The sequence below is a fragment of the Podarcis gaigeae genome (assembly GCF_964106915.1).
Source record: "Podarcis gaigeae genome assembly, chromosome: 4".
In the NCBI taxonomy this organism is placed as follows: Eukaryota; Metazoa; Chordata; class Lepidosauria; order Squamata; family Lacertidae; genus Podarcis; species Podarcis gaigeae.
The window spans coordinates 60588138-60615728 of record NC_139677.1 but is presented as its reverse complement, the minus strand read 5'-3'; the positions used below and the strand labels follow the sequence as shown (position 1 = coordinate 60615728).

Sequence of the window (27591 nt, the reverse complement as noted above, 5' to 3'; positions counted from 1 at the left end):
TAAGACATGCAATAATTAAAGGGGAAGGACAACTAACTAATAGAAGTTGGCCATATCATTGCAAAATCAGTATTTTTGTCCTATGACTTTATAACTTGTCAGAATTTAAATTGCTTTTTTTTTAAGGAACCAAGATCCCAGGAATGATCTTAAGTACATTCCAAGATAAGTTAACTTAAGGAAGTTGTTCATAAATAGAAAGCTTCCTGACTGATGCCTGTGAACTCAAAAAGCTTCTTTGGAAGGTTTGAGTAGGAGTCTGGAACAGTGTGAAATCAGACATGGAGAGCTGCTAGAAAAGAGAAGAAACTTTTCTTCCACAACCTTGCAAAATTTAACACCCTAGAATCCAATCCATGCACTTTGTTTTAGAGATGCTCTACCATAGAAGCTAGGGATGTGGGTGGCGCTGTGGTTTCAACCACAGAGCCTAGGGCTTGCCGATCAGAAGGTCGGTGGTTCGAATCCCTGCGACGGGGTTAGCTCCCGTTGCTCGGTCCCTGCTCCTGCCAACTAGCAGTTTGAAAGCACATCAAAGTGCAAGTAGATAAATAGGTACTGCTCCGGCAGGAAGGTAAATGGCGTTTCCATGCGCTGCTCTGGTTCGCCAGAAGCGGCTTAGTCATGCTGGCCACATGACCCGGAAGCTCTCTGCAGCAAACGCCAGCTCCCTTGGCCAGTAAAGTGAGATGAGCACCGCAACCCCAGAGTCCTCTGAGACTGGACTTAATTGTCAGGGGTCATTTTACCTTCACCTTTACCATAGAAGCTACAAAGTAGAGCAGACTTCCCAAACCTTGTGCTCACCATATGTTTTGGGCTACAAGTCTGATCAGCTGTGGTAGTTGTAGTACAAAACTATCTGGGGGCACTGCATTGGAGAAGGCTAAGAAGTCAGTGAACAGCCTCAATTTAAATTGCCTTCTCTTTTGTATGTATCCTATATTTTTACTAAATTCTGGCTCACATTTGACCTAAAGTATATTAAAGGAGATGCACTAAACATTGCATACTTGCTGTTGAAATATAGCTGTAAGATGGAAATATAGCTTAGAGGAGGATAGTATTTTTCCATATTGCCTTTTCCCTGCTGTGCTTTCAATAAGATGTTGCCAACCTTGCTTGGATTCCAAGTCTCTGATTATCTGCAGGCCTAATAGTTGTGTGTACATATTTTGTGTTTATACTTTCAAAAATCATGTTATATATAGGTATCTCAAAGCTACGTATAACGTTCCACTCACTTTTGAAATCTTTTAAAGGTGAGAACTAATACTTGTTTTAACAGTGTGCTTTTAGTACAAGAAATAAATTGCATGTGGATTTCAGAAGTTACTTTATTTCATTAATAAGGACTTTCACTTGCGGTCGTATCTGCTTGGTTCTCCCATGTGGTAGCTTGTGAAAGAGATATTTTTAGATGGAGCAGTGTGGTGAGTAAACAGCGTCAGTCAGATAAACTGCATACTCTGTTATTGCAGTAGCATTCTGAGTTCTATGGATCACATGTCTAAGAAAATACAGAAATTGTGATATGTCATGTTTATAAGCAGTAAAGGTAAAGGTAAGATAAAGGTACCCCTGCCCGTACGGGCCAGTCTTGCCAGACTCTGGGGTTGTGCGCCCATCTCACTCAAGAGGCCAGGGGCCAGCGCTGTCCGAAGACACTTCCGGGTCACGTGGCCAGTGTGACATCGCTGCTCTGGCGAGCCAGAGCTGCACACGGAAACGCCGTTTACCTTCCCGCTAGAAAGCGGTCCCTATTTATCTACTTGCACTCGAGGGTGCTTTCGAACTGCTAGGTTGGCAGGCGCTGGGACCGAACAACAGGAGTGCACCCCGCCGCGGGGATTTGAACCGCCGACCTTTCGATCGGCAAGCCCTAGGCGCTGAGGCTTTTACCCACAGCGCCACCCGCGTCCCTTTATAAGCAGTAGTCTTCTTCAAAAGAATTATTTTGAAGGATTTAATATATTTTAAAATATTGCAAATATATGGGACGCAGATGGCACTGTGAGTTAAACCACAGAGCCTAGGACTTGCCAATCAGAAGGTCGGCGGTTCGAATCCCTGGGACTGGGTGAGCTCCCATTGTTTCGGTCCCAGCTCCTGCCAACCTAGCAGTTCGAAAGCACATCAAAGTGCAAACAGATAAATAGGTACCGCACCGGCAGGAAGGTAAACGGCGTTTCCATGCACTGCTGTGGTTCACCAGAAGTGGCTTAGTCATGCTGGCCACATGACCTGGAAGCTGTGAACAAAAGCCGACTCCCTCGGCCAGTAAAGCGAGATGAGCGCCGCAACCCCAGAGTCGGTCACGACTGGACCTAATGGTCAGGGGTCCCTTTACCCTTTACCTTTATGACATTATTATCAAAGTGCTCTTGAATACTTTCTGCCCAGAGTTAATGCTGTCATTGCCCATTCTCACACTGAGAGTTGGGATTTGTTAAATACCATTAAAATGGAGCCTTGTGCTAATGTATAACTAGAGAGTGAGTTTTGTTGTTGATGGTTAATACAAGGAGGGTGGGGAAATAGCATGTATCCTAAGCCAGGCCTATTAATTTTGAATGGGTCTACTCCAAGTAGCATTAAGTTTGATAGAGCCCTTTCATTTGATGGCTTGCTGCTTAAAATATTTTCTGTTTTCCTTTAGAAGCTGAATGTTTGCTTTATACTTACTACTGCAGCACTTTTGCCATATTGCTGAAATGATGTTTTAAGGTTTTATTTCTGTCTTCATCCAGGATAGTTTAAAGTGTCATTGGAAAAGAGAATCATGGCTTTGGAATTAAATATTCCTGTTTCTTATTAGTGATGCTGATATTTAAATTGTATAGAGCTTTTAACATAGTTTACATTTTTCATTTTAAAAATCCTGTCCTGTTAAAAATGGCTGTCATTTTTATTTTTTTTAATGTTTAGGCCATAAAATTGGAATATGCACGATTACTCAAACTTGCCCAACAAGAGACGTCGCCTGAGTGTGATTACCGTTTGCATCATGCAATTGTATACTTCATTCAAAACCAGGCTCCAAACAAAATAATTGAGAGAACGTTGCTGGAACAGTTTGCAGATCACAATTTGAGTTTTGATGAAAGGTAATGTATGCATGTGTGTCTGGTCCAACATACTTCAAGCAAAGCTTCTGTAGAATGTTGGTTTGTTTGTTTTTTGTTTTTAAAAGGAAATAAGGTATAAATTATTTAGCTTTCCTTCTGCAAATGCAATTAAGCAGAATGAGTGTTTTTCAAAAAGAAACCTACTGGTTCTATGAGAAAACACTAGATATGTAGCAAAAGTGTTACAGCTCCACCTTGTGACACTTAAAGATAGTTGCTGGCATACACTTGAGCAAAACATGTCTGCACCGTAATCAAAAGAAGAAACCAGAGAAAAGTACATGCTGTATATGTGATAATTTAAATGCATTCTAAGGCTGGCTTTGTCTAGTACAGCAAGTAACACTGCAACATGAAGGCTCCTAAAATGAGAGATTAATAATAAACTGAAGAATTAAAAAAGTGCCCCCCAAAAATGAAACCAAAGATGAGTCCCCCTGTGACCCTGCCATTATTGTAGCAGTACTTTCAGGCAATGCATTAGACTACAGTGGTACTTTGGGTTACATACACTTCAGGTTACATTCGCTTCAGGTTACAGACTCCGCTAACCCAGAAATAGTACCTCAGGTTAAGAACTTTGCTTCAGGATGAAAACAGAAATCGTGCTTCGGCGGTGCGGCGGCAGCAGGAGGCCCCATTAGCTAAAGTGGTGCTTCAGGTTAAGAACAGTTCCAGGTTAAGAACGGACCTCCAGAACGAATTAAGTACTTAACCCGAGGTACCAATGTAGTTCATAAAGCCAAGCCATCTAAAATAAATCAGCCAGTCCTAATTGAAGTCACAGAAATAATATCTAGTCATTCAGTAGGTCTCAAACCTGAGAAGACATGCAAGATCCAGGTTAAGATACTCTCTTCCAAGGAAGCCTGCTCTGAAGAAGGAAGAGAAGTGCTATGCCTTTTTAATTTTTTAAAAAATGGCAGTCTTACCGAACCTCCCATCTTTCTGCCCAATCTGCACGAACACAGGAACAGTCCCAATTCACTTTGCAACTGATACAAGTGGATGTTTTGCAACACGTACTCACATGCACCCCAACCCTGAGAGGGCAGGCCCTCGTGAAGTAGGTGTCTGGAGAGCGGCAGTTTCCTCTTTTTGTCTAGAACAAAAGGTCACATTCCTGCTCTGAAATGGCTGCAAAGCAGGATTTAGAAAGTGAGTAACAACCTTTTCTTTTTTAAAGGTGCCGTAACATAATGAAAGTGGCCAGAGCCAAAATTGAAATGATAAAGCCAGATGAAGTAAAAATGGAAGATTATGAGGTTAGTATTGTCAGAAACATTTCCTCTTACTCATCCTAAGGTAAAATGAATGTGTGTGTGTGTGTTAGTTAATGTAAGTCCTGAAAAACAGCAGGTGATAAGTATTGAGCTCAAAAGCTTGAGAATTTTCAGGGAAATGTGGCCTTCACATTTGGATTTTAAATGGACTTGCAAGCAGTTTGCATGTAATAGGCAGTGACTGCGCAGAAATGGTGGGGGGTGGGGAATCAGAAAATTAGTCAGCGGACAGAGTGCATTGTTCTTAATGACATGTTGAATCTCCATATCCACAGTTACTCAAGATTTTCTCATTGGCATGGCCATCTAAAGGAGGCAAAAAAGTATTTTGAACTCATAGTTTGACAGGACTGAAATTGGATGTTTAGTATTTCATCATAAATCAACTTATGTACACATTTATTTATTTTTACATGCAGTGGTGGCACCAAGAGTACAGAAACTTCAGAGATACAACTGTGTACCTCATGGTGGGATTGGAATGTTTCCAGAACAAGAAGTAAGGGAATCTACCTCTTAAAATCTACAAAGTACTGCAGTGCATTTGCAATTGAATGGTTATATAGGCACCATATGCGATAAATGATACAAATGTGTAAGGATGACTGGGCATGGAAATTCTTTTGTGGGTTGTGCAATCTGTACAATCTGCCCCCCTCCCCAAAATATTGTTACTGACATTAAAGTATCTATCTGTAACCCTTAAGGTCCTTAAGGTATTGTGGTCCTGAGCCTTTAAGGCTTTATAGGTCAAAACCAACATTTTGAATTGGGCCCAGAAGTGCAGCCAGGCCAGGATTAGTGTTATATATACTTGAACCATCTTGCTCCAGTGAGCAACCAGGTCTGCACTAGATTTGAATTTTTATTTTTATTTGAGATTCTATTTTTATGCTGCTTTGAGAGCCTCTTGGCTATATTATAAATGCATATGCATTCCACAATTAGCAGAATTGTCTTCATGGAGGCATTTCCATAACAGGAATAAATTGTTTGTATATTAAGTTGGTTTATCTGTGGCGTAGCTGCTACTGCCTTAACAGGATTGGGCTAGCCCCACTAAATATTTTCTTGCATTGTAGGCAATCTAAATATTTGGTTTTTGAGACAGGATTTGATACAATATGTTTTTGAATTTAGATACAATATTGTATGCCATTAAGAGACCATTTCAAGAATTTCATTAAAGTGCCTTTCTAGTACTTTTTTTAAAAAAAAATAATTCATTTTTATTGTAGTTTTAAGAATGCCTTGCTGTACCTTCTCTGTGCTTACCATAAGAACAAAGAACTTTTAGCAAAAGGCTCAAACAGAGGTCATGATGAAGAACTGATATCCCATTATAGAAGAGAATGTTTACTAGTAAGTGGAATCCAATTGTACAATATTTTATTTTTTGAGGAAAAACTGCAGATTTCTTTTTTAAACATGTAGTCCTAATCAGTATCAAACTTATATTTAGTTTCAGGTCTGTGGCTAAGGACTGTTCTCTGCTTTTAGTTATTCTTATGCATCATACTTTAGCATACGTTAATGTGTGTCCTGTGCAGCTTGTTTCATAGGACAAGTGGGTGACATTTGCAGTGGTGAGCAACCTTGGTGCCATATGGCTTAGCAAAACCAGTTGTATCATGGAATGGATGTAAATGGGTTATTTTGTGATTCTGGAAAAAGACTGCCAGAATGCAAATTGAAGTACCAAGGATTTAAAAGAACTTGGTTCTAGGAGCTGTTCCAGTAAATGATATGTGATAGGAATTGCATATGGTTCCCATGAATATTTGATGGAATGAAACTGCACAAACATTATTGTTAGCTTATATAAAAACATTGTTTCACATTTTCTAACACATAGGTAACCTCACTTGGTGTAAGTAGACTAACAGAAAAATACCACTGCATAAATCAGCAGTTACATGACATTTTAGAGATTGCACCATGCAAAAGTATTTGATTATATAGGTTGCCCCTGGTTCTCAAATGCTTGGACTAGTAACTTGAACCTATTACACAATATTACACAATATGAACACTAACAGTTTGATTTTTCTCTTCATGGTATACATAGAAATTAAATGAGTGTGCTGCAGCACAATTTGAATCTGGAGATGATCGAGAAGTGAATAAAGGACTGGAAATTATGAATGATCTTATTGTTCCATGTTTGCCATTGTTACTGGTGGATGAAACAGAGGAAAAGGATATTGTTGCTGTAGAAGATATGAGAAACCGATGGTGTTCATACCTTGGACAAGAAATGGAGCGTATGTTATTTAAAATTGTACTTTTATATGTATACAGTAATAAGATGTGTTCCTAGGAACTCTGAGTAAGTTTGTTTCCGCATATCAGTTATAATCTAAGTAAGGTGCATCTCAACTTTAGATTGGTATGGTATGCCTGTATTGCTAAAGTTGGAAGAATGATATTGGAAGAGTAAACAAAATAAAAAAGTTGGATGAAAAGAGAGAGAAGTTCAGCTGTTAGATTGTGATCAGTTTATTAATCTTTAAGCACATTTTGAGATGCATAGTTCAGAAATCTGCAAGATAGCGCCTTATTTACTATAAAAGCAATGCACATTCTTCATAGATTTTAATCCTAAAGTTCCTGTGAGCTGTTTCTGTTGCTGCTGTTTAAGAGTAAATGTGGTTAAGAGAACAGCTAATGGCTAAGAGAGTGCAGGCTTCCTTTTCTCAAGTGGGACCATGAGGAGGAAAGGAAACCTTTAAATAATAAAAATTTGCATGCAAAGGTAACTCACAGTTTAAATTATTGACCAGTTACAAACAGATAAATATAAATATATGCATCTTCTTTACAGCCAACTTGCAAGAAAAGCTGACAGACTTCCTGCCAAAATTGCTAGATTGTTCTACAGAAATTAAAGGTTTCAACGACCCACCAAAGTTACCTTCATATTCCACCCATGAACTGTGCGAACGATTTGCCCGAATCATGTCATCACTCAGTCGAACTCCAGCTGACGGAAGATAAACTCTGAAGACCTTCCTTAAGCACACTGTATAAACTGTTTTTAGTTATTTAACCCTTGCCTTCCTGTCACAGGGTTTGCTTGTTGCTGCTATAGTTTTTAACTTTTCCATTTTAATAAATCGCAAGGAAAGAAAGAGGACTGTACAGACATTAGCCAGACTGCAGGCAATAAAGCTGAGAATCGCATGACACTCAGTTTTTGTTATCAGCCAGAACTCATGCAACATTACAAGTCTGATTTATTACGGCAAATCTGCTTTTTGCCACCTACCTGTTACAGTATTACTTTGCTTATGTCTTACGATCCTTCACTTCATCAACAACAGCTTTCTGTTCAGTCTGGGCCATTCTGTGACTGCATCAATTTTAAAGTGACCATTGTAAAATACATGGTACCTGGTAGCTTGTAAATTACATCAAAGAATAAAAAAGTTTTATTTATGGCTACTTTGGTTGCAAATGAACTGTATGTTTGTGAATCATAGAGGTCTATTTTACATGAACAGTGAGGCTTAGTGAACTACTGTGGAGGGAGGAGAGTAGGTATTGGCATGTTTTTAAGTATAGTTTGGGGACTTGGAGTATGTCAGCATGCTGAAAGCTTCCCTAGGCTCTTGTGCTTCTTCATCTGTTACTTGTAGTGTTTATTGGCTCCTGCAATTTTCTGACATCATACATGCCATTTGGCAATTATTGCTGTAGAATGAAGCACCTGATGTTTATTTTGAGACTACATATATGACCCATATAGACAATACAGCAACTATGCAGACTAATAGACTAGGATAATGCTAATTGACCGGGAAGAGTGCTCTGATCTATAGATATTTCTGAAGTCTATTCTTCTTGGCTCAGTTTTTGACATATATCTTTTGCATCCTGGCCCTCAGTTGGCACTTTAGGGCAAAGCACAGGCAGGTCCTAGGGAGAAGTGAACGCTAGTGAATGTGGCTGGAGGAATATAATAACAGGTTTCCTTCTCTTGGGACAATGGGGGACATTTGCTTACTTTCATGTATTTTATTATGGAAAGCAGTGTCTGATACAAGTCAGCCATTTAAGGTGACATTTCCAATTATTCCATTTTGTAATGTTGCTGGATTGTGTGCTGCCTAGACACAAGATGCTGTGCTAGATAAGCTACTGGTTTCAGAGTGGCAATTCTACTTAAACACTAGGAAGCAGCTCACTGCATAAATGAAGCTGCAGCTAAATGACGAATTGATGAGGACAATTTCAGTGCCACTTAGAAACAGCAAGATTAGTAAGAAACTAATTTCCATTGATTCTTTTCAGTCCCAGCAATATCAAGTTGACCAAAACCTGCTAATCGTATTAGACAATAAACTTGTGATGTCCTAACGTGGGTAGGTAATCATGTGGAAACAGTATTGCACACAGTACTAGATCTTCAAACCTTACTTTGTTTTAGGAATTGTGCTTGATGGCCTACAGTTTGCTGCACTCGGTCAGAAATTACACAATGAAATCACATGGCTTCCCCAGCAAATGCTAAATATGTATTTAGAAAAATGCTTGACACTAATAATAATAAGAGCTCCACAAAACCATCTCCCTTACCAGCCAGAGAGTACCTGCTTGTATCTGCTCTTTTTGCACTTTCTCTGATATGATGGGACCACATTCTTTGTATAGGACTTAGACTCTCCCCTCTACAAATGTGTGCTCCCAGCAAGGAAGAAGGCCCCACAGCCAATGTCCTGACAGCCTAGATTTCTGATGCTCCTGCAGCTGGACCCTTTAAGAAGTATTTATGTTGGGTAAGTAAAATAGTTAGCAGTGCTTTGCCACAGGAATTTATTCTGGGTATGCCTCATGTTAAAATGTTGCCATTTCTCCCTCTTCACCTCTTTTGCCTTGCTTTTTTGCGAGTGATGGCAGGAGGCTGGCGAGAACTCAGTTCTGGCACCACCAGTATGACTGACTGGCCATTGGACTTGGAAGAGCAAAGAGATGCCCAATGGAACTCTTTCCCCTCCAAGGCAGCAAGAGGAACCGTGGATAGTACTCCTTTTTAATAGGATCTGCTGGCAGTCGTAGACTAGCGAGCTGGCAAAGGGTGGTGATACAGATAGCATGGTGCAATTTGGCTGGAGTAGGCAGGGTTCACATCCTTGATCAATCATGTGGCATGACTGCAGTTATAGGAGTAAGCTCCATAAAATTCAGTATTGTGTACTCATGACTGCATAGGTTTAGCTTGTAAAACACATTGAGCTTTAACAAACAATCTTCAGAAAGCTGAAATGCAACATTATCCAGTGGTTCCAGTTTGGAAGTCTTATGAAATCCTGGAAAGTTTTCCTGGAAGAATTATTCCTTAGCAGCCTATATGGTTAACAGGCTTCTAGCACGGCTTGTTTCTGATCTGTTGCCACACTGTTTGAATTCAATTTCAACAGCCTATTTCACTTGCAAGACAGAGCAACATGTTTTCAGGATGGGGCTTGGTGTGTCCAGCCCCCAAAGCCTGAAGGAAAGGATGTTTCTGAGGAGAGGCTGCTTTCCACTCTTGATGGAGCTTCATGGGGCTTGACAGAATTGTAACACAGCCTGTATCAAAGCAAAAGAAGCTAGTTAGCACCATTGTTTGGATACATGTATTCCTTCACTACAGTTGTTTCTTCACAGGATGAGTTCTTTGCTTTTGGGTTTGGGAGGGATCAGGAGAGAAATGGGGTCCACCCAAGGTTCAGCACCTCTCAGCTGCCTAAACTCACAAGTGTGTTCAAAGTCATAAAACATCATCCTGCAGCAACAACTAGAGCCCACCAGTGCCAAGACTGTGATGGTGCTGGACACTGAAAAGTGTACTCCGAGACCTCTCCTGTTTTTCCACCCCTTTTTACCTCAGGAATATTAGCAGCAGTGTGCTTGCTCAGGTCTGCCTTTTCCTGTCAGTGCCTCACAAAGGCAGAGCAGGCACACACACAGGGGAAGGATAGTTCATCTAGGCCTTGCTCTTCCTGAAGCAAGAAGGTCCCAATTCCATCTATGTGCATGAGACGAGTTGAATAGCACCAGGCCTTTTTTTCCCCCAGTCGGAACTTGCTGGAACTCAGTTCTAGCACCTCTCAGGTGGGCCCCGTTGCTGTTATAAGAGAACAAGTGATTTCTGGCACCTCTTTTTCTAGAAAAATAGCACTGAATAGCATTAATGAGGACTATTGTTTTTTTCGAGAAGAATAAGCAAGCAATAGAGCTGATCAGAGTTAATATTTCAGGGGGGACCCTCTGCGTACTAGTGAAGTATGGGGAAAGGTCCCAGAATTCTGGGATTAAGCGTAAGAATACATTTGGGCCACAATAGTTCAACAGCCAGAATAGTTCCAACAACTAGCTACCTTCCTGAAAAGCTGGTATCTCTCTTCTTTGGTAGCATCTAGAGACCCTCTAAAATTTCTTTGCTGTGTTACATGAAGAGAAATGGCAGTAGCCTCTCCCCTTTTTTTCCTTATGAGGTACAAGGTTGAAGGGCAAAAGGGCTAGTTCTCAAGATATAAGAACAAAATGGAGATGGAGGGAGCCATCTTCTCTCAGCAAGGTTATTCCCCGCTCTCCTGCAAAGCAAGCCCATTGCTGCCGAGAAACTGAATTTAAAGAAACCCACACCTAAACTAAAACCTCAACATTTCTCTGAAGTTTCACCTGGCATTTGATGGCGAGACATTATATGGCAGCAGTTGGAGAAAAGAAGACGACTGCAGCACCACTTTATTGCTATCAGCTGGTTTTAATTTTCAGCTGGCAACAATTAAAACATTTTCCAGAAACGTTTACCCTAAACATACATACAAGCAACACAAATAATTATATATATAGTTTTATTTTACTCTTTTCTCTGAATTAAGCACAGCTAATTTCTTCCTATACTGTGATGCCCCCCAGAGACCAAAACATTAGAGTTGATAATAAAATTGAATTAGCCCTTTGTGTGGCAGTATTGATTTTTGAGATGTTACTCTCCAATCTAAAAGAGAGCCCCTGCTTCAAAAACTGAGGAGACATTTTCAGAAGTCATATCTTAGGAAACAATTTACTCCCCAAAATGATCAAATACACTTAAGAAGTCTGGATAATCAAAATATGAGCCTCACCAGCTAAAAATGACCTGGTAGGACACCACTCTATATCCCTTTTTAATAGGAGGCTAAAACATGTAGCGAGAAGCAGAGCATTTACAATTAGTCTTTAAATTCTGGGCTGATCAGTGTCTTGGGCTGGTCTCCCGACAAGAGCTGGAACCCAGTTGAAGTTGGATTGCACCAGCAATATCTCCACCTTTTAAGCATTTCGAAAGAAGGAAGTGGAAGATAAGGGGGAAAGAGGTGAAATGGAAGAAGGATCGACGTACAGTTATAAAAAAGGAAAAGTGGATCCCAAGTTGCAGGATGCAGCTAAAGGTGAGTCCTACATTTGAAAAGTTTGATGACTCTCCTGGATGATGTTCAACTTTTATTGTTTTCCTTGCCATCAAAGGAAAACAAAAGTTAAATCTATTTTTTCTTCAAGGCATTTGAAAATTAAGCCTGGACTGGATTATCACTTCAAAGTTATAGGCTGAAGCCTTTATACATACATACATCATTTTATTTGTATAAAATAAAAAAATAATAATAAAGCACACAACCAAACTGAACAATTTCCACATAAAAGATAATAAACATACAAAATCAGCATACAAAAATACAGTGGTGCCCCGCAAGACGAACGCCTCGCAAGACGAAAAACCCGCTAGACGAAAGGGTTTTCCGTTTTGGAGGCGGTTCGCAAAACGAATTCCCCTATGGGGTTGCTTCGCAAGACGAAAAAAATCTTGCATCCCCCGGCGGGTTTTTTTCACTTTTTTCGCCCTTTTCTTAAGCCGCTAAGCCGCTTATCAGCTGTTCTGCTGATAAGCTGCTTAACAGCTGATCGCTGGAAGCCGCTTGACAGCTGTAGCGCTAATCCGCTAAGCTGTCAATGGGCTTGCTTCGCAAGACGAAAAAACCGCTAGACGAAGAGAATTGCGGAACGAATTCTTTTCGTCTAGCGAGGCACCACTGTACCAAAAACAGCAACAAGCCACTCACCCCCCAACAACAACACCCCCCCAGCAATATCCCAGGTCAAGTGTCTGTTTAGCAGCCTCAACGTTTATAGTCAGGGCCCAGCCTTCCTAGGCCAGGTGGACAAAGGCCTGCAAGGCAGGGAGAAGATCTTCCAGAACTCACAGCCAAGCTGGTTTCTCTTTTATAAGTGTTTTTTAAACCATTCCGAGTGTTTTAGAACAGTCGGTTTTAAAATAAAACCACCAAGAGGACAGTTATTTAAATAACTGTAAAATATAATAAGGCATGAAAAAATTCTTGCTCTTCCCCAGTTTAGACAATTTTTGGGATCTGTTTAGATCCTGCTTTACAAGAAGGAGAGTCAGTCATTTAAAACCTGGGGGTTGTGCTGTGTTGAGGACAATCCACCACCACTGGATGCTTTAGCTGAGATTCCTGCATTGTAGGGGGTTGGATGACCCTTGGGGTCCATTCAAACTCTACAATTCTATGATTCTATGAGTTCACAAATAAGTTAACCCATGTGATGTCATGGGTTGAGATGCACATTTGAATGAACGTTAATCAAACCATGTGAGCTGTGGATAGACTATCCTCATACATTCATTTGGATCTCATCTCATTTATCTTAATGGTTGCTATCTACCAAGTATGTCAGCTTCTGAATTTGGAACTGCTAAGATTGGGAAGTGACTGTGTCTATTTACCTCACTATGGTGGGGGAGAAAGCTTCAAAATTTTTTTTAAAAAAATGGACTGTGGAACAAGAGTGACATCCAGTGGCCACTAAGACAACTTCAAAAATTAGGATTTATCTGTAAGGAAAACACTGGGGCCTAATTTGATTAGTAGAATGTCTGTCATCGGGTGGGCGGGGATTTTATGTTGTGCTCTGGAATTGGCCCCTCCCTTCAGGTGTTCAGTTAAGTTCAGTTAGAGAGACCAACTGTCATTCTTGTCTCACGTTGTTGTAGTTTCTCTCAGACACTATGTTATTGTGTTACAATTTTATTTGACATAACGGGAGCCGCTTACTTTGCTGAAAGAAAATAAACTTTGCTGAAGAATGTTGGAATATCTTAAACTGGATGAGTGAGGGGATATTCCCAGTCAGGAGGATTGATTTTATTAATACTACCCCCACCCTCCACAACAATAGCGTTACAGGACCAGTCTGACAAGAAAGAGAAAAATAATGGCAGCATATATAAAACCTGTGAAAGCCCTAGAGCTTGCTGTGCAAAATTTAGAATGGAAATTTAGAATGGAAAATGAGCTCATAAAAACAGACTTGTAGGAAACAATGGAAAAATCTGCACCAGAAGGAGAGGCAGAGAAAGTCAAGTGGAAAATCTAAGACAACTCAAAAATTAGGATTTCTCCACGTTGTTGTTGTTGTTGTTGTTGTTGTTGTTGTTGTTGTTAATAATAATACCACACCCATCTGGCTGGGTTTCCCCACTCAGCTTACAACATATATAAAAAAGTAAAATATCAAACATTTAAAACTTCCCGATTCAGGGCTGCCTTCAGATGTCTTTGACATCTGAAGGGAGCGTGTTCTGTGCCTGGTTCCCTGTAACCTCACTTCTCACAGTGAGGGAACTGCTAGAAGGCCCTTGGAGCTGGACCTCAGTGTCCAGGCTGAACGGTGAGGGTAGAGACGCTCCTTCAGGTATACTGGACTGAGGCCGTTTAGGGCTTTAAAGGTCAGCACCAACACTTTGAATTGTGCTTGGAAACATACTGGGAGCCAGTGAAGATCCTTTAGGACCGGTGTTATATGATCCCAGCTGCCACTCCCAGTCACTAGTCTACTCTCCACAGTACATATAAAGGTGATATATTTCCATTCTTGTGAAATCTAGATAAATGTTCCACTACTAGACCACATTTTACTGCTTAACTAGTCTGGATGCATTGGGAGCAATTAGTATGTTACAATGAAGAGAGGCTGTGCAAGATGCCAAAGGGGCCATTTCATCCTCATCCACAGCTACCCTATGTGTGGGCCAGGCTATACAGGAGTGACTGGCCAGTAAGCTGTATGGCCATCCAATAAACTTAATTGTGTTCGCTGCCCCCCTGTAAATTATGAAGCAAAGGTAGGAAGGCATTTCCTTCTTTTGACTTTGCTTACAGGGTGAAATGAGCAGTTTGCAAAGTGCTGTACCTGTGAGATCCATCTACCCACAATCATAAACTTAATTCTATCCCCCCCAAAAAAAAACAACAACCAGGAGAAGGGGCTAACTTGTAAAACGGCAGAAAACAATACACAACCAACACCTGACTCACTTTTCCTATGGGCCATTGACATCTGTACTTCAGCAGAAATACGTTCACTCTGACTCCCACAGTATCTCATGCCCATCATTTATAAAGCGATGCCTGTTCAGTCAAAGAGCGGGGGAAATCAATGGTGTGATATATACAGGAGAAGGCAAAAAGCTTTAGAAGACTGTCAATATGTTTTAAGCATTACCACATGGCAGTGGTTTGCAGTGTATTAGTTTGAGGTGCTGTCTCAGACTGCTAAGGCTTAATAGCCATGTCCTTTGATGTGTGTTCATGTGGTTTTCCCCAAAGAGCTCTCTCAGACATCAGGTTTGTTTGCTCTTTTATTCGTTATCATTACTATGCTTAAAGTTCTAATTGCAACCATAAATTTAAATTTTCATTATAAGATAGGTTAAATGCTTAGTCAGTATGTTGATAAAATCCTATAATACATATTGTATGTATAGCTGAAAATAGTAATATTAGTTAAATTAGTTTTGAAGGGTCTTTTTATATGAAAGAAATTGTGCCAAAATTCAGCTGTTTTTATTCAGCTACCAATTATGTCATTTGTTCAAAATGTTCTGGGTGTGTTTGTTTTAATAATTATTTACATTGGCTGCAACCAATGCCCAGTCTGCATATGGGCAAATCCCCAAAATTAAGTGATGTGCATATTTGTGTAAAAAAAACCAAGCTAAGGATCAGATGCAGAGTTACAGAAGTGAGGAGTCAAAGCATGGGTTGACCTACAGGGTTTCTTATGCCAGTTTGTAAAAAAATTATATATTTTGATATCTAGTACAACAATCCTAAATCATCAAAAAATCAGGCTTCAGGATGTAAATTATTTAAGGCTATTAATTATGAAGTTGCTCTTAAATGTTGACATGTTATTGGCTCCTTACACATTTCTAAGTAAGTTAGGAGTTGCCCCTCTTCTGTGTCACCCCCATACAGCTGGGGAGGGGGTAAATAAATAACCTAAACATGTGGGAGGGGTCAATTTATGTGGTCTTTCCTGCTTGATCATTTTACTTACTTATGGATATTTTAATGTGTAAACTGCCCCAGTTTACTTAGAAAACAAAACTTAGACTTTCTCGCTAAAGTTTTATTCTCCTGTATCTTGGAATGAGATGCCAGTTCCTGCAGTAGTAGACAAAGTCGTCATAATTGTTAAACTTATAGACCGCTTCACAGCACAAAGCCATCAGAGCAGTGCCTCGTGCCTATTGCATGAGAGGTGTCAAAGACATGGCTAGCTCCAGAATTGAGGACTCCCCCCCAAAAAAAATGCCATCTGTCAGGTCCACCAGTGTCTGCATCCCAATTTGCCTGTGCTGGACAGCAGCAGTCCTGTAATCTTCAATGGTTGGCTGTAAAACAGGTATCATTTCAGAGTTGGAAGGGACCCTTAGGACCATCTAGTCCAGCACCCTGCAATGCAGGAATATGCAGTTGTCTCATATGGGGATTGAACCTGTGACCTTGGTATTATCAGCATCATGCTCTAACCAGCTGAGCTATCCAGTAGTGTTTAACATCACTATTGGTCATTGCACTGCTCAAGGTAGAAACTGGGTGGGGCTAAGTCAGGAGGCAGGCAGATAGGTGGACATAATCTGACACAAGTATCAGTACCCATGAGCCCACAACACTTACTCAAGTGTGCTGGATGCTGCCTGGCCACAAAGATAGCAAGTTGAGATTCATGGCTCCCCCCACCTCCAAGAAGAGGGGGAGGGAGGGAGTCTTATTGCAGTGGTGCACAAATTAAGTTCACTACTCCTTTAAAAGGGACGTGGGTGGTGCTGTGGGTTAAACCACAGAGCCTAGGGCTTGCCGATCAGAAGGCTGGCGGTTCGAATCCCCACAACGGGGTGAGCTCCCATTGCTTGGTCCCTGCTCCTGCCAACCTAGCAGTTCAAAAGCACGTCAAAGTGCAAATAGATAATTAGGTACCGCTCCGGCGGGAAGATAAACGGCATTTCCATACACTGCTCTGGTTCGCCAGAAGCGGCTTAGTCATGCTGGCCACATGACCTGGAAGCTGTACACCGGCTTCCTCGGCCAATAAAGCGAGATGAGCGCCGCAACCCCAGAGTCGGTCACAACTGGACCTAATGGTTCCTTTTACCTTTACCTTACTCCTTTAAAATCCTTTTAAAGTCTTTTTTTTTTAAAAAAAAATCCCTCTGTATATTCCTGCAATTAGCATTGTAAAGTATCTTTCCCATATTTCCCATGTATTAGGAAGATTTTTGTTGCCAGAAAAATGTAGGAAGTTATTTCAGTTCTGTTTTCTTTTAATATAAATTGGCATTTAGCATGGAAATTACAGAATCATGTCACTGCATTGGGGGTTCTGGTCCAGTGTGTGGTATGCAATCATGTTAACAAATTCCTAGAGTCTTTATTCTTAGAGTGTAAAAAACTTAGGTAAATTTTACCCATTGCTCAAAGATTTTCTAATTTTACTGGTATGTTTGGAGCTTTTGAAACTCCAAAGCACTGTAAGAGCTAGGTAAGCATTAAACAGATAAGCATTAATCTAGCTTCTACAACTTAAAAGAAGGAAATGATTTACTGCAACATACTTTAATTCAAAAATATCTTTATTACATGACTCTACCCACAGTTTAATGGATATGCCCATTTTAATAACTGTTTGCAGTCTCACTGCCAATGTTTTATTGCTCTGTAATACATTTAAATATTGATTTTCTTTAGAAATGAGCACTTATGAAAGTGGAGGTGAAGTTTCATGTCTTGTTAAATATTGACATTTTAAAGTCTCCACAAATTTGCCTTTAAGAGTGTGTGGGATTTTATCAAGTTTGATATGGAAATATTTTGCTGCATATGCAGTCTTTTCTTTGTCAGTTTATAATTTGATTTTTATTATTTTGAGAAATGTTGCATTCATTGCTGCCTGAAACATGGATATAGAACCAAGCCGTTTTCTACCAACCTGTGCACTTGCACTCTAGGGAAAGAGTGGGGGACCTTTGTAACCATGAAAGCCCCATTTCTGAGGGCTGCACACAGTTGGTGGATGGGACCACTCTTGATTGGACTTATTTCATTATTCTGCATTTGCATTCTTCCCTATGTAAAGAGTCTTTTATGCTAAGTAAGTTTATTTTCATCCTTTGATGAAAGGGATTGTGACCCTGTAACGAACAGATATCCCTTCACACCAAGTAATATATTTTTGCCAACAGTTTGCCATGTCAGGATTCAGCTTTGATGTATTCTTCATACTGCGCCCCTAACTGTGTGTAGATACTTGTTAGAATTCCTGCTCCGTGATTGCAGTCATGGGATTATTGTCTTTCACATGATGGTTTTGACTCCACAGAGTGGGAAGTGACGAAGACAGGATTTTTGTGTTACTGTGTTCCGTGAAGTGGGACTGTTGTCCTTTGTCCCTTTTATCTTTGCTGTCTGATACTAGAGAGAGAGGGAGCCATGTTGCAGTGCTCCGTGTGTGTTTATATGTAAATAAAGTAGATTAGCCAAAATGCTGAGTTGCTGAGGTCTGTTTACGCATGATGCACAAACTCTGTGGATCCCTAAGTGTGCCAATATCTGTTGGCATCAGTCGCGGTGATGTTCAGGCTGAAGAAAGCTTTTGAAGCTCCCAAAGGATCGACCAGGAGGGAGAGAACATGCCAGTCGGGCATGTGTCTCTACCAGGGTCCTACTCGAGTGTAGACTGAGCTCCTCTGACTACTGACACTCAGGGATTGGCGCTATACCACAGTCACATTACAAAGCAAAACAAAGCTGAATGCCACCAGCATTCAGATGACATCATCTTTGTGACTAGGACATCATCTGAGGTTACATGGCACAGTATCTTTGCTGAAGCTAAGAATTGCTGGGTCTTGTCAATGGCTGGATGGGAAATCACCTGATGCCTTCTTGATTTCTACGATAGGTGAAAGATGGAATGAATAAATGAAAATAATAAATACATGGTCATGCAGTCTTTTTCTGGGGAAAAGACTGAATTCTTGTTATATTCTACAAGTTGATTCCTGTGTGGCTGAGTAGTATCCATACCACCTGAATCCAGTCACAAAGTCCTGTAAAAAATCCTGTAAAAATCAGACGATCAGTTGTATCAAAGACTACTGAGAGATTCAGAAGAATTATCAAGGTCATGCTCCTATTCCATATCTTCTAGACACAGGTTGTTGACCAGGGCCACTTAAGTAGGGTCTGACCCAAGACCGAGTCTGAATGCTTTATTGGTTTTGTTGCTTCCATGGATCTTTTCCTAGTGACTTAAAAGGCTACTGTCTGATACCGCATGCATGGGACCTGAGTAAAATGCTGAACCTTTCAGTTTCAATGAGCTTTAACTTCATTATTGGAGTCTGGAGTAATTAGTTGAAAACTGGAATTCAATTTAATCTAAAGGATGGCTATTATAATGCTTTACCTCACCTATAGCTTTCCAAGGCTTTTAGCCTCTTGACAAGCAATCTGTCAAGGAGGAATGTTGAGTGCATTCATTTTTGACTTCCATTCTTCTCTTGCAGCAGCTCAAGTGACTCCAGTCGAACTCTGGCATTTATCACAGACAAAATTAGGTCAGCAGAGAACATAGAGGTACTGAACTGAAAGGGGAATAAATTTGTCCTAAAAAGGGAAATGGGAAGAGGCTCTCACATTGTTGTTTAAATCAGCTGCTGCTCACAGGTAAGAGTTCTCTGAGGGAATTTTCAAGTGGAGTTGTAATATGTGCTCTTTAAGTGTAGTTTAAAAGGTTTTATAAAGAGAATTCAGCCGGCTATGCAACAAACTTTCTAATCTGAGGTACCTTAAAATATAGCCTGGTCACTGCATGTACCGTATCTTGTGAATATGTGTAATTGTTGAGATAATTTAAATTATCTCTTCAGTGAAAGTACTGCACTTTCTTTTTGTTTAAATGGCAATAAGCAATTGGGGAAGGTGACAATATACTATTAAATAGGAGAGCATAAGGTTTGTTTTTCTAATTATATGTATATCTGTCCTTTATGAAGCATTTAACTATTCTTGTCTGGTGCTTGTTGCCTATTTTCCAATTTCTGTTTGAGCAGATAATATTGATGCTTATGCTTTATATGGAACATATTGCAGAACAAATTGGAGAAGTGGAAAGGTGCGATAGTTTCAGTTTCTGTCCAGGAGCTGGTCAGTTTATTATCTGAATTACACTGAATAAATTCTTATGTAGTTTGAAACCAAACTACTTTTCATTTGTAACCTCACTGTGAACACCATTTAAATGTGTAGATGTTTTGCAGAAGTTGTACTTAGTTGATAGTGCCCATTTTTATTATGGAATATGGTGCCTTTCCTACAACTCTGTCCTCACAAGTAGACTTTTATATAAACATGAGTGCAACAATATGCATTAGTAGCTTCGGTATAAACTGTAGAGCGAGGGAGGTAAATACGAGACACAAATATGGGTACAACTTTTAATGGTTGTGTCTAAAACATAGATCTTCAAAGAGTGTCTACTTCACTGAGTAAATATTTCAAGGTTGTTTTGCTTTAATCTCACCATTGGCAGTTTTAAAGTTATTTATGTTGTGGGACAGGATGTGATCTGAATTGTTGGTTTTCCTTAGAAGGAAAACAGGAGGCCAATCTTTAGGCACATGCATGTGTTTATGTGCAAAATATTACGGGGAAATGTAGGCCCTTCTCCTTGATCCCTCATTTCTATGTGCTAAGAGAATTCATGTGTGTATGTGTAAGTATACACACCTATAAATACACATGTACATACATACACTTAGGGATGGGTGAATCAGTGTATTTCTAGACAGTTTCAGATGTGTTCAAATCAGGTGTGGTTTATGTCAGCTTCTGCAGTTTTGGTACAAAATGATCCCCTAAAAATAAAAATAAAATTAAAAAATTGTGCCACGCAATTCAAGAAGTGTAAATATGACTTAACTGGATATCACCCTAGGTCAGTTTGCTAAAAATGTGAACCAGACAAAATTCTACTCCACCCCTAACAGAGAGCCTGAGTGCATTGAATCAAGTGACCCCATATGCAGTTTAATAGGCCAGGAACACCACCCCTTTGTTTTTTGTGTGAAATTGGCATGTGAGGAGCTTTACTGAAGCTCCAAGCTTTCCTGGATCTTTGCAGCATAATTTGGAGTGCTGTGCTGCAGCAGAATGGGAATTTTGGTAGAGCAAAATAAGTCCACCCTGTCTTGTGACCTGTAAGCTGTATTCCTTTAACTGGATGGACTATTCTGGAAATGTAATTTTAAAATTTGGGCATTTTAAAAATACACCTGAAATCATGAAACAGGCCCTTCAAAATGTTAGAAGGACTCATCATAATGTGAGTTACGGTTCAGTGGAATAGCTGCTTCTGTGCTCCAGAACTGAGCCAGCTACTAATATACATCTTATTTTATAATGTTACTATTAGGAGGACAAATGTTAGTGGTACAAGGTTTGCAAGCGGCAGTCATCTCAGGCAGGAATAAGTGAGATTTATTCTTTTGAAATGAGAAATAGTTTTAAAATGATCTTTCAGTGCTATGTAAAGTTCAAAGTCTTTCATTTGAGAAATTCAGCATGCTCTCAGCTTCTTAGGAAGACAGTGAACAGTAATGAGAAGAATTCCCGGTTAACTCTAGCCAAACCTTTAACTCGAAGAGAGGAGGAACTGTAGCCTAATGGTAGACCACAAGCTTTGCATGCCAAATATCCTGGGTTCAGTCCCTAGCATCTCCTGTTAAAATGATCAGGTAGCGGCTGGTATGAAGACCTCTGTTTGATATTTCAGGGAGCTACTACCTGTCAGAATAGTTAGACAATATCTGGCTTGATAATTGCTGCTTTACTCTTCCTTCCTTTCCTCTCTGCAATAACCTCCCAGTCACCTTTTGCAACCTCATGCAGCATGCACAAACCTGAGGATCTTGTCTCCGTGAAAAGCATCTGCAGGTGACAAAAGGAAAAATAGGTGGGGAAAGGGTTAATCACATATCTCCACCTGCACATGGATTCCCTTGATTTTTTTCTAGTCAGACCTGAGATATGAGGCAAAACGTGCAGGCACTATTCAGCTCATTTGTTTTGCTACAGACTAGCCTGTTCCCAACTTTCAGTGTTTTTTTCACTCAATGTATGAAGTCGTAGCAATGACTGACACTTAGGAAAGCAGATCTAGTCCATCAGAGACAGAGCAGGCCAAAGCGAAACATCCATTGCCTATAAAATGTCTTGGTTCATTTTTAAGGCTTTTATACTGATCTTCTACCACTCTGTGGTAGAAGAGTGATTGCTGCTTCATAGAAAACAATTCATGTATCCAGGGTTTTATTGTAGCTGTGATTGGCCAAAAGGTACACTAAAATGAAAATTAGCAGCAGAAAATGGGAGTTTGTGATCTTTTTTAACTGAAGTCTTGTTTCATAGCACAAAAAGAGAGTGATTCCTCTGCCCTGAGTTTGTAAAAGTTTCCCTGCTATTGCCAATACAGATAAATTCCATCATCAGGCATACCTAGGAGATATTGTGGGTTTGGTTCCAGACCACCGACAATGAAGCAAATATCGCAATAAAGCGAGTCACACAATCTTTTTGGTTTTCCAGTGCATATAAAAGTTATGTAAACACCATACTGTAGCCTATAAAGATAGTGCCCCTGGCTGCAGAGGCAGGAAGGGAAAAACCAAATTGCAGCTCTACTTAGCTCCACTCCCCCCCTCTCTCTCTCTTCTCTCTCTCTCTCTCTCTCTCTGTGTGTGTGTGGCTTTCTTCTCCTGGAAGCGGCTGGGTTGCCTGCAGCTGTACTCATGTCCTCATAAGGAGCAATATCTGTGAAGCACAATAAACTGAAGCACAAAAAAATGAGTATGCCTCTGTTATATCTGCATCATAGGGAGGAGGGCTGTGCATGGGTCACACCAGTCCTGCAAAGTAACCCAGTATTGTCATGTAGTAGTACTACATGATGGAGGAAGCCAGGGAAAGAACTGAAGGGCATAATTAGGACAGCAGGTCTATCTGTGGTTGAAGAACCAGACTATCCATTGAAAAATAAGGGAGGTGGAAACTTATAATACTAGCTATTCTGAGGCCTGATCTACCCAGGCCTCATTGTCAATCTGTCACACATACCAGATCAACACCAAATGGTACAGCAGTTCTCTGTTGTTGTTGTTTAGTCGTTTAGTCGTGTCCGACTCTTCGCGACCCCATGGACCAGAGCACGCCAGGCACTCCTGTCTTCCACTGCCTCCCGCAGTTTGGTCAAACTCATGCTGGTAGCTTCGAGAACTCTATCCAACCATCTCGTCCTCTGTCATCCCCTTTTCCTTGTGCCCTCAATCTTTCCCAACATCAGGGTCTTTTCCAGGGAGTCTTCTCTTCTCATGAGGTGGCCAAAGTATTGCAGCCTCAGCTTCACAATCTGTCCTTCCAGTGAGCACTCAGGGCTGATTTCTTTAAGAATGGATAGGTTTGTTCTTCTTGCAGTCCATGGGACTCTCCAGCACCATAATTCAAAAGCATCAATTCTTCGGCGATCAGCCTTCTTTATGGTCCAGCTCTCATGCTAGTTACGTATATTTGTTGACATAATTCAAATATTTACTTTGGCTCTCTGTCTCCCAGGAAAAATTCCTGTGGGTGCCCATGCCTGTATCTTGTTCTGTGCTAATTGTCCCTTCACCCATCTTTCAGTGGAGGAGCAGAAGCTTTCAAAATTTGCATATGCTGCTAAAAGTGTAGATTGTCCTAAAAGTTTATGTTAAATTTATGAGAACTTAATAGTTTAAAATTCAGTGAGATTTAGCTCTATGTATACAGTTTCTTATATATTTGAGGAATGTGCACAGACTGGTGGTACAACATGATGCCAACAGGCTCCATCCCAGCATGTGCTCAGTTGTCCATCAGAGAACTCTTTACAAATGTTCTGAAGAAAACACACAGGCAGAGAGTGGTGCCTGCCGCCTCTATGTCAACCCCATTACCTGTGTGTGTGTGTGTGTGTGTGTGTGTGTGTGTGTGTGTGTGTAAATATGCCCAATGCATTTTGGCATGCTTGCCTTTATCAAGGGCTTATATTAAAAAATACATTAATGCAACACTTGATCAAGAAAACTCTGCTACAAAAGAACTCATTTAATGTGTGCATAATATGTGTATAGGGCTTTTGCGCTCACCTTTCTACTCATTGGCCTGAATCAATTTTGATGGGCTTAAGCATGGCTCACTCTGTGTTAGATTTAGGCTTGATAATTAACATTAGCTCTAGAATTTTAGCAGGTGTGGATTATATTGAGTTTTAGATTATATTATGTTTTATATATTATATATTCTGTAAGCCACCCAGAGTGGATGGGGAAATCCAGCCAGATGGATGGGGTCTAGAAAATGAAATTATTATTATTATTATTACTACTACTACTACTCCTCCTCTACAGTGTGAATTGTATTACTATAAATTACTTTGTGTTTCAATAGTGTCAACTGTTTAGGAAGGCTTTTTGATCCATCCTAACTGGCTGTAACTATGGTTTATGTAATATGGGTTTTCCTATGGTTTATGGCTCGCAGTTTGTCCATGAGAGTTAAACCAGGATCCCAGGTTTGGATGGCATAGTAAGCAACACACAGAACTGGAGGGAGAGCAAAATTGTTGTTATCTCCTTTCCTGCAAATCAAGCAACTGAAAACAGAGAATAACAAATAGCATGTTTGTTAAGAAAAACATTCATTTTTCTGCCCCCAAGACATTAAACATGACAGTTATCATGGTTCTGTTTATCAAAGTAATTCTAAAGGCCTCTTCACATATATGCTTTCCTTTGTAAGAGTAGACAGTGGGGTAGGGAGGAAAAGTCTCATGTGCACCCTCATGTGTGAAAATTCTGCACATGTGTTGATTGTGTGTATACTCTGAGCTGGAGGAGGTCCCAAACCAGTTTATGTGGGGTAAAGCTGATCTGTGCAATAATCACTAATGATGATGTGCAAATGTGGGGGTGTTTTTCTTTATTTTACCTTTGCAGGAAAAATATCATCATGAGTGAAGTGGTCCTAACTTGTGCAGTGTTTATCAGTGACAAGCCATTATTGTTCATCAGCTTGCTGTCTTTTATTATTTTGGGCCTCCCCCTCAAGAATAATTGAACAATGTCAGTCTGTGGCCTCTTCTTGAACTCTCTAAAATGGTGGCACTTCTTTGAACTCCCTGCTTTCAGTTGCTCTGACCTTATTGCTCGTTTATAACTCATGTGCCATTTATCACTCCCAGACTTACAAATATTGTTGGGTGGGGGGAAGAGACCTGAGTGCAATCATTCATACTATAGCCTCTTTGTATTTGAGCTTCATGGCTTCCATATCATGTAACCGATAGGGAGAGATTAGTTAGAAAGCTGTAATTCTTCTGAGGGATTGTGATGATACTGTACCATAAACTGTGAAATGATGCTCAAGAGGTTTGAGATCATCAAAGCCATGAGATTATATTACAGCGTCGACAATCCGTCTCTGTCAATATCCGTTTTATAATAGTTTTCCTGCAACCTAGGTGTGAAATATTGGTCATTCTATAGGCTATGAAACTCCCAGTTGTATCAAACCTTTCATTGCTATGCTTGTCACCTAGGCTATGACGGAAACCAGGTGTGACATAAATGTGGATGGATGTGTGCTCAGTAATGTATGGAAATCTTCTGTTCTTTCAACACATCCAAGCACATTGTCATAGGCTGCTTGTGGAATGGCACTATTTAAAACATGAACTCTGGCTGAGGCATACATGACAATAATGTACAAGAGCCAGTCTAATAAGGGAACATAATAGTGCAGCATTTCCTAGAGTTTTAATATCTGAGTCACACGGTGGTGTTTTCTTTCTAGATAGATTTTCAGGAGGCACACTTCACTTAGGTTCAAAAAGATTCATATCAATATAGTCAGTCATCACTCAGAACAATGGACAGGTGCCTTCCTTGCAAACAGTGTAGAAACATTGCCTCCCGTGATCCACCCACGCTTTCCCCTTCTCAGCTCAACATCATGTGTGGTGTCATGCTTTCCAGGCAATGGTAATGCTTCTCAGATTCCCCTGTACTTCTCAACTGTATTGTGGGCTGCATCATGAAATCCAAGTGCATTCTTATTTAATCATTCAAAATGATCTCGTCATCCATATATTGGCAGAGATGCAAGGAGAACAGAAAAGGTCACTTTTGGAACTTCTTAGTGCTCAATATGACTTCACTCCGGGTTTATCCACACTTACAGTTTGCCCCGCTTTTTCCATGCACAGGTCTGCACTTTAAAGAGCTGTGCAATTTGGGTTTTCCACAGATTGTCGTTTGCTCCAATTCAGCTTTAAAGTGCGGATTATCATGGGGAAAGCTCTAAAGTAAAAAAAAAAAGGGGGGAGGCTAAGCCAGTCCTGTGGTATTTCAAAATGGGGTGTCCCGCTCATTCTGCTGAGTGGATGCCTATTGCAAAGTCCTGCCCTGAATGCACCACTGTAAGGTGGTTTTCAGATATTCCTTGTAACTCCTACAGTGTCAAGAGAAACAGCATCCATGATCTTTTCTCCTGTGCCACTTGTAAGAGCACCTGCTTAGAATGACTTGTGAAGGAGAGCTTCTAAGAAGCTTCTTCCAACCACACATGGCTTTTACTTCTTTTCAGCCCTGCTGTTGAAGCTGCCTTTAACTTCATTCCCTATCACTCTTTCTGGGGAAAGGTAGCAGAAGGAATATACACACAAGGAAAAGAAGAGGCTGTGGCTTGGTGGCATAGCCCATCACTCTCTGCATGTAGAAGGCCCCAGGTTCAAACCTTGGCATCTCCAGGTAAGATTGTCTTGAAAACCTGGAGAGCCACTACCAGTCAGCATAGGCTATACTGCTGACCAGGCTAGGTGGATGAATGGTCCAACCTGGTGTAACACAACTTTCTATGTTCTTAAGACTGGGGGCAGTAAATTATCAGTTTTGAAATAAGAAGTTGCATCTCTGGTCATTTGGTTAGATCACTGCTGATTTTTTGTTGGTCAAGAGCAAGGAGCAGAAGTGGCATATTCTGAAGTTGTCATTTCTGTTTGTTTTGCTACGAAGCTTATTTTTCTTCCTATACGGCATACAGTAGGCAAACTAAGGCCCTGGGGCCGGATCTGGCCCAATCACCTTTTAAATCCGGCCCGCAGATGGTCCAGGGAATCAGCCTGTTTTTACATGAGTAGAATGTGTCCTGTTACTTAAAATGCATCTCTGGGTTATTTGTGGCGTATGCCTGGTGGTTTTACATGAGTAGAATGTGTGCTTTTATTTAAAATGCATCTCTGGGTTATTTGCGGGGAATAGGAATTCGTACATTTCCCCCCCTTCAAAATATAGTCCAGCCCCCCACAAGGTCTGAGGGACAGTGGACCAGCCCCCTGCTGAAAACAATTGCTGGCCCCTGCTATACAGTATAGATTATAGCTTTTTGAATAATTTAATTCCTTCTCATCAGTTCCTAACATCTGGGGCCCTTTTGAGGAAATGAACATGATATTTAATTACAGCTGATATGGCACAGAGTTGTCATGCTGTTTACAGACAGAGCAAGAGGTGGGGGAGAGTGCCTGAAATGAAATGTCTCCAGTGACAGCATTGCCTCATGCAGTCCAATACCTTTAATTTAGCATCACACATTGCTAGGTTGGAGAAAGTAGACAGTAGCATTCAGTTGTATTACTGGCACTTCAAATTCAGCGGCAGAAACTTCCACTGTGCGCAGAGCTAAGACCCAAAGTCAGGGCAAGTTTAAATA

The 27591-nt window shown here is 40.5% G+C and overlaps 1 protein-coding gene and 1 long non-coding RNA gene across 8 annotated transcripts in view; both read left to right on the top strand.

Moving 5' to 3' along the window:
- The window catches only part of USP25 (ubiquitin specific peptidase 25), a 52790-nt gene extending 44935 nt beyond the window's left edge, over positions 1-7855 (top strand). For all 7 annotated transcript variants that reach the window (XM_083736190.1, XM_083736184.1, XM_083736188.1 and 4 more), the window contains 6 exons: positions 2929-3107; positions 4315-4393; positions 4831-4910; positions 5650-5773; positions 6480-6675; positions 7236-7855. In XM_083736190.1, the coding sequence (XP_083592316.1) occupies positions 2929-3107; positions 4315-4393; positions 4831-4910; positions 5650-5773; positions 6480-6675; positions 7236-7408 (831 nt within the window). In that variant the 3' untranslated portion in view covers positions 7409-7855. The remainder of the gene's footprint in view (positions 1-2928; positions 3108-4314; positions 4394-4830; positions 4911-5649; positions 5774-6479; positions 6676-7235) is intronic.
- A 5306-nt stretch (positions 7856-13161) lies between these two features.
- Positions 13162-27591, top strand: part of LOC310843839 — a 237494-nt gene continuing 223064 nt past the window's right edge. The window contains exons 1-2 of the long non-coding RNA XR_014563677.1: positions 13162-13297; positions 19314-19473. This is a non-coding gene — a long non-coding RNA (uncharacterized lncRNA). The remainder of the gene's footprint in view (positions 13298-19313; positions 19474-27591) is intronic.